This window comes from Arachis duranensis, chromosome 2, assembly GCF_000817695.3.
Source record: "Arachis duranensis cultivar V14167 chromosome 2, aradu.V14167.gnm2.J7QH, whole genome shotgun sequence".
Classification (NCBI taxonomy): Eukaryota; Viridiplantae; Streptophyta; class Magnoliopsida; order Fabales; family Fabaceae; genus Arachis; species Arachis duranensis.
This window is the reverse complement of record NC_029773.3, coordinates 26,546,150-26,552,956: the sequence shown is the minus strand read 5'-3', so window position 1 is coordinate 26,552,956 and position 6,807 is coordinate 26,546,150. Positions and strand designations below refer to the sequence as shown.

The 6,807-nt window shown below is 40.2% G+C and overlaps 2 protein-coding genes across 2 annotated transcripts in view; both read left to right on the top strand.

The window, feature by feature from the left end:
- The window catches only part of LOC107474098 (uncharacterized), a 30,838-nt gene extending 28,355 nt beyond the window's left edge, over positions 1–2,483 (top strand). Inside the window, exon 2 of the mRNA XM_052257789.1 lies at positions 2,383–2,483. Within this exon, the coding sequence (XP_052113749.1) occupies positions 2,383–2,483 (101 nt within the window). The remainder of the gene's footprint in view (positions 1–2,382) is intronic.
- Positions 2,484–3,384: 901 nt separating this feature from the next.
- LOC107472113 (uncharacterized) lies at positions 3,385–3,873 on the top strand. The gene has a single exon (XM_016091668.1). It carries the CDS (start codon positions 3,385–3,387, stop codon positions 3,871–3,873), a length of 489 nt encoding a protein of 162 aa, XP_015947154.1.
- The last annotated feature ends 2,934 nt before the right edge of the window (positions 3,874–6,807 follow it).

Below are 6,807 nucleotides of genomic sequence, written 5' to 3'. Positions count from 1 at the left end.
ACACTTTTGCAACTCCGCACAACTAACCAGCAAGTGCACTGGGTCGTCCAAGTAATACCTTACGTGAGTAAGGGTCGATCCCACGGAGATTGTCGGCTTGAAGCAAGCTATGGTTATCTTGTAAATCATAGTCAGGATATCAGAAATTATCAGGATTGATTGTGAAAAGTAAAAAAAACATGAACTAAGTACTTGTTTTGCAGTGATAGAGAATAGGTTGAGGTTTTGGAGATGCTCCATCTTCTGAATCTCTGCTTTCCTACTGTCTTCTTCTTCAAACACGCAAGGCTCCTTCCATGGCAAGCTGTATGCAAGGGTTTCACCGTTGTCAGTGGCTACCTCCCATCCTCTCAGTGGAAATGTTCAACGAACCCTGTCACAGCACGACTATCCATCTATCGGTTCTCGATCAGGCCGGAATAGAATCCAGTGATTCTTTTGCGTCTGTCACTAACGCCCCGCCTTCAGGAGTTTGAAGCTCGTCACAGTCATTCAATCATTGAATCCTACTCAGAATACCACAGACAAGGTTTAGACCTTCCGGATTCTCTTGAATGCCGCCATCAGTTCTAGCTTATACCACGAAGATTCTAATTAAAGAATCCAAGAGATATCTACTTAATCTAAGGTAGAACAGAGGTGGTTGTCAGGCACACATTCATAGTTGAGAATGATAATGATTGTCACGGATCATCACATTCATCCGGTTTAAGAACAAGTAATATCTTAGAATGGAAGCAAGCATGATTGAATAAGAAATAGTAGTAATTGCATCAATCCATCAAGACACAGCAGAGCTCCTCACCCCCAACCATGGGGTTTAGAGACTCATGCCATGGAAAGTACACAAAGAAACATGTAAAGTGTCATGAGGTCCAGATACAATGTCAAAAGATCCTATTAATAGTGAACTAGTAACCTAGGGTATACAGAAATGAGTAAATGACATAAAAATCCACTTCCGGGCCCACTTGGTGTGTGCTTGGGCTGAGCATTGAAGCATTTTCGTGTAGAGACTCTTTCTGGAGTTAAACGCCAACTTTCATGCCAGTTTGGGCGTTTAACTCCAAGTTTTATGCCAGTTCCAGCGTTAAACGCTGGAATTTCTGAGGCTAATTTGTCACGCCAGTTTGGGCCATCAAATCTCGGGCAAAGTATGGACTATTATATATTTCTGGAAAGCCCAGGATGTCTACTTTCCAACGCCATTGAGAGCGCGCCAATTGGGCTTCTGTAGCTCCAGAAAATCCACTTCGAGTTCAGGGAGGTCAGAATCCAACAGCATCTGCAGTCCTTTTCAGTCTCTGAATCAGATTTTTGCTCAAGACCCTCAATTTCAGCCAAAAAATACCTGAAATCACAGAAAAACACACAAACTCATAGTAAAGTCCAGAAAAGTGAATTTTAACTAAAAACTAATAAAAATATACTAAAAACTAACTAGATCATACTAAAAACATACTAAAAACAATGCCAAAAAGCGTATAAATTATCCGCTCATCAATAACCCGTAGCTGGACCATTTTCACTGAGAGGATGGATGGTAGCCATTGACAACAGTGATCCCCTACAAACAGCTTGCCATAGAAAGGAGTATGAAGGATTGGATGAAGGCAGTAGGAAAGCAGAGATTCAAAAGGGATAAAGCATCTTCATACGCTTATCTGAAATTCCCACCAATGATTTACATAGGTTTTTCTATCTTTATTTTATGTTTTATTTATCTTTTAATTATCAAAACTCTATAACCATTTGAATCCGCCTGACTGAGATTTACAAGGTGACCATAGCTTGCTTCAAGCCGATAATCTCCGTGGGATCGACCCTTACTCACATAAGGTTTATTACTTGGACGACCCAGTGCACTTATTGGTTAGTTGTGCGAAGTTGTGAAAAAGAGTGATATTACAATTGTGCGTACCAAGTTGTTGGCGCCATTGAGATCACAATTTCGTGCGCCAACGACCCGAGGTTTGAATACTTCGGTTATTATTTTTATAGGATTTGTTACTTGTGGCAACCAACTTTTTGTATGAAAGGATTTTAATTGGATATATATATATATATATGTATGTATGTATGTATGTATGTATTTTAATCTACCTTGAGAGTCGGACCACCTTATTATCGATGACATATGACTCGAATATAAGAATTTGAATATTAGGGTGCTACATTATTGTATCAGAGCAGTTTGTCCTTGTGAGCCTGAGGGATGGCTGCTTATGCTTCAATGCATACTCTGAATTATGTCTATGCTATTTAGGATATCTAATTGATATGTTTAGCATGAAGTTCATGATTATAATTTTAGAAAATTGATGTACTTGACCTGAGATATTGAGACTGATCACCTTGATATCACTTGTTTTGTGTGGATAGGACCCGAAATGACAACTCGTGGATGGGGTCGAGGACAGAGAGAGAATGAGGGATTTGCTTCTACTGGCCATCAGGCCAAATTTCTGGCAGCAATGACCTAACTTGTCAACACTATGCAAGCTAATATGGCGGCTACAAGTCAAGCGATGGAGAGAATGAATGGAAATGGTAATGGATCTGGAGGAAGCCTAGCTAAAAGTCCGATGACTTTGGCAACCTTTCTAAAGGTTAATCTTTCTACCTTTAGAGGATCGGCTAATCCGACGGAAGCTGACAACTGGTTTAGAGAATTACAAGCGCAACATGTATTCAAAGATCAATTGGTGGAGTTTGCTATTTATCAACTGGCTGGAGAAGCTCAGCATTGGTGGCAGTGAACTTACCACCTTCTGTAGCAAGGTATTGGGACTAAGGCAACCACTTGGGAGGTTTTTAGAGAGGATTTCAACAAAAAGTATTTCCTGAATTTTGTAAGACAAGCCAAAGAGCTAGAGCTACTTTAACTAAGGCAAAGAACAATGACTATGGCTGCTTACACAACCAAGTTTGAGGAGCTGTGCCATTTTTCAAGAGTTTGTCAGGGTGCTCCTAAATTATATAAGGAGTGGAAGTTCATGAAATACCAGGATGGCTTGAGAGATGACATCATGTGAGATGTGGCGCCTCTTGAGATTAGGAGTTTTACCGAGTTGGTAAATAGGAGTCGTGTGGTGGAGGATTGTTCAATGAGGAATATGAGTGCAAGTTCTAACCGTGGTGGTTACCACAGCCGAGGAGGTTCAATGTCTTTTACTCCAAGGGGCCGAAACTTCATGAGAGGAGGTTATGTTCAACAACCTCAACGTGGCCGGGCTACTTTTTGAGGGAACAACAACCATCAAGGAAGAAGATATGGAAGGTAACGTTAGAATGAACTGACTTGTAGGTAGTGTGAAAGTTATTACCGGAAACTTCGTGTAGAGCTGGATTGGGACTTTGCTATAGTTGTAGAGGAGCTGGACCATGTCTTGGAACTGCCCCAAAAAGACCAAACAGAATGCTGATAGAGCTCAACAGCAAGGTCGTATATATGCTATCACGGCGAATGATGCTGCTAAGTCGGATACTTTGATCAGAGGTAAATGTGAAATTAGTGGTAAAGTGTTAACTGCATTGTATGATACTGGAGCATCTCATTCATTGTTCGACTTTAATAAAGCTGCTGAGTTAAGGTTAAAGGTGTCGGCATTGTCATTTGATTTACATGTGCGTACTTCTGCTTCTAAAACTGTGGTGACTAAAATAGGATGCCAAGAAGTTCCTTTTAGGGTGAAAAACCAAGAATTTGTTCATGATTTTATCTATTTTCCAATAACTGAGTTAGACTTGATTTTGGGCTTGGATTGGTTATCGATGAATCTGGTGTTGTTGGATTGCTTTGAGCGTTCTATCTGGTTTATATATGAGGAATCAAAAGGACCGGTGGTGGCACGAAGTTATTATTTATGGTGAAAGTGAATTGTAGTGGGGCAGAGTGTCGAGGATTTATCCTTTTGGCTTCAAATTGTTTAGGAGATGAGCAAGACTTAGACCGAATACCAACCGTGAGAGAATTTCCCAAAGTTTTTCACCGAAGATATACCCGAGTTTTCGTCTCAAAAAGAGATTAAATTCGCACTAGAATTAGTGCCGGGTGCTAGACTGGTATCGATTGCACCATATTGGATGGCACCTTTGGAATTGGTGGAGTTAAAGAAGTAATTAGAAGAGTTAATAGAGAAGAGATTCATACGACTAAGTGTTTTCCCGTGGGGAGCGCCTGTGTTGTTGGTGAAGAAGAAGGATAGAGGTATGAGGTTATGCATTGATTACAGACATTTGAATAAGGTGATGGTGAAGAACAAATCCCCTTTGCCATGGATTGATGATCTGATGGATCAGTTACAAGGAGCTGGCGTATTTTCTAAGATCGACCTAAGGTCGGGTTACCATCAAATTAGAGTGAAAGAAGCTGATATTCATAAGACGATGTTCCAAACTCGCTATGGTCACTATGAGTACGCAGTGATGTCTTTGGGCTAATGAACACCACTGCTGTGTTCATGGATTACATGAATAGGGTGTTCCGATCCTTTTTGGATAAATTTGTATTAGTATTCACAGATGACATACTAGTGTATTCAAAAACCGAAGAGGATCATGAAGAGCATTTGAGAGTTTTATTGCAAATCTTGAAGGGAGGAAATTGTATGCGAAGCTTTCAAAATGCGAATTTTGGAAAAGAGAAGTAAAGTTCTTAGGTCATGTGTTAAGTAAGGATGGGATTGCAGTGGATCCATCTAAGATTGAGGCGGTGACTGAGTGAAAGAGGCCAACGTCCTTAACTGAGATTAAGAGTTTCTTAGACTTTGCTAGATACTATAGGAGGTTCATCAAGGGCTTCTCACAATTGCCCTACCGATGACGAAGCTGACGGGTAAGGAAGTTCCATTTGTGTAGATACTAGAGTGCAAAGAGAGTTTTCAAACCCTGAAAGAGACGTTAGCTTCTGCACCAATACTTATTCTACCTGAGCCGAATGAATTGTTTGAAGTTTATTGTGATAGATCACTTAAAGGTTTAGGTTGTGTGTTGATACAACATCGAAATGTGGTGGCTTATGCCTCCGGACAATTGAGAATGCATGAGGTGAATTATCCTATGCATGACTTGGAGTTAGAAGCTGTGGTATTTGCTCTGAAAATTTGGAGGCATTATCTATGGGGATAAAGTTTAGAGTCTTCCCTAACCATAAGAGTTTGAAGCATGTTTTTATCAAAAGGAGTTGAATATGAGAAAGAGAAAGTGGATAGAGTTGTTGAAGGACTATGATTTTGACTTGAACTATCATCCCAAAAAGGCAAATGTGGTGGTAGACGCCTTGAGTAGGAAGTCTTTAAGTGTGGCATGGATGATGCTCAAAGAGGAGGAATTATTAAGTAAGTTTGTGAGTTTAAAGTTAGGAGTGGAGGATGTGGCCGAAGGTGTGAGTTTGAATCAGTTGCAAATCACGAGTGATTTTTAGATTGAGATTCATAAATCACGAGAAGGTGAAGAGTTACAGAAAATGTTAAAGACTTGGGATATGGAAAACAAGAAGAGGTTAAGAAGGATCAAGAGGGGATTTGAAGGTACAAAGAGAGAATTTCCGTACCAAGTGTTGGAAACTTGCAGAATGAAATATTGTTCGAAGCTCATAAGAGTGGATTTTCAATTCATCCTGGATTTACTAAGATGTATCGCGACTTGAAAAGAATGTTTTGGTGGCCCGAAATGAAAAGTGACGTAGCAGCATATGTGGCTAAGTGTTTGACTTGTTAGAAAGTGAAAATTGAACATCAGAAGCCGTGTGGTATGTTACAACCATTAGAAGTTCCGCAAAAGAAATGGGAAGGCATCACTATGAATTTTGTAACCGGTTTACCAAGGACTCGAGCGGGGTTTGATGCGAATTGGGTGATTGTGGATCGGTTGAATAAATTCGCTCATTTCTTACTCGTTAGGATGACTTATTCTTTGGATGAGCAAGATTGTACATTAGAGAGATTGTGAGACTACATGGTGTGCCGACTACAATTGTCTCGGATCGTGATTCCCTTTCACTTCAATGTTTTGGGGAGCCTTTCAAAAGGCATTCTGTACGCGATTGTGTTTGAGTACTGATGAGCGGATAATTTATACGCTTTTTGGCATTGTTTTTAGTATGTTTTTAGTATATTTTAATTAGGTTTTAGTATACTTTTAGTAGTTTTTAGTTAAAATTCACTTTTCTGGACTTTACTATGAGTTTGTGTGTTTTTCTGTGATTTCAAGTATTTTCTGGCTGAAATTGAGGGTCTTGAGCAAAAATCTGATTTAGAGGCTAAAAAGGACTGCAGATGCTGTTGGATTCTGACCTCCCTGCACTCGAAGTGGATTTTCTGGAGCTACAGAAGCCCATTTGGCGCACTCTCAACGGCGTTGGAAAGTAGCCATCCTGGGCTTTCCAGCAATATATAATAGTCCATACTTTGCCCGAGATTTGTTGGCCCAAACTGGCGTTGCAAATCAGCTTCAGAATTCCCAGCGTTTAACGCTGGAACTGGCATAAAAATTGGAGTTAAACGCCCAAACTGGCATAAAAGCTGGCGTTTAACTCCAGAAAAAGCCTCTACACATGAAAGCTTCAATGCTCAGCCCAAGCACACACTAAGTGGACCCAGAAGTGGATTTTTATGTCATTTACTCATTTCTGTATACCCTAGGTTACTAGTTCACTATTAATAGGATCTTTTGACATTGTATCAGTAGCTCATGACACTTTACACGTTTCTTTGTGTACCTTCTACGGCATGAGTCTCTAAACCCCATGGTTGGGGGTGAGGAGCTCTGCTGTGTCTTGATGGATTAATGCAATTACTACTGTTT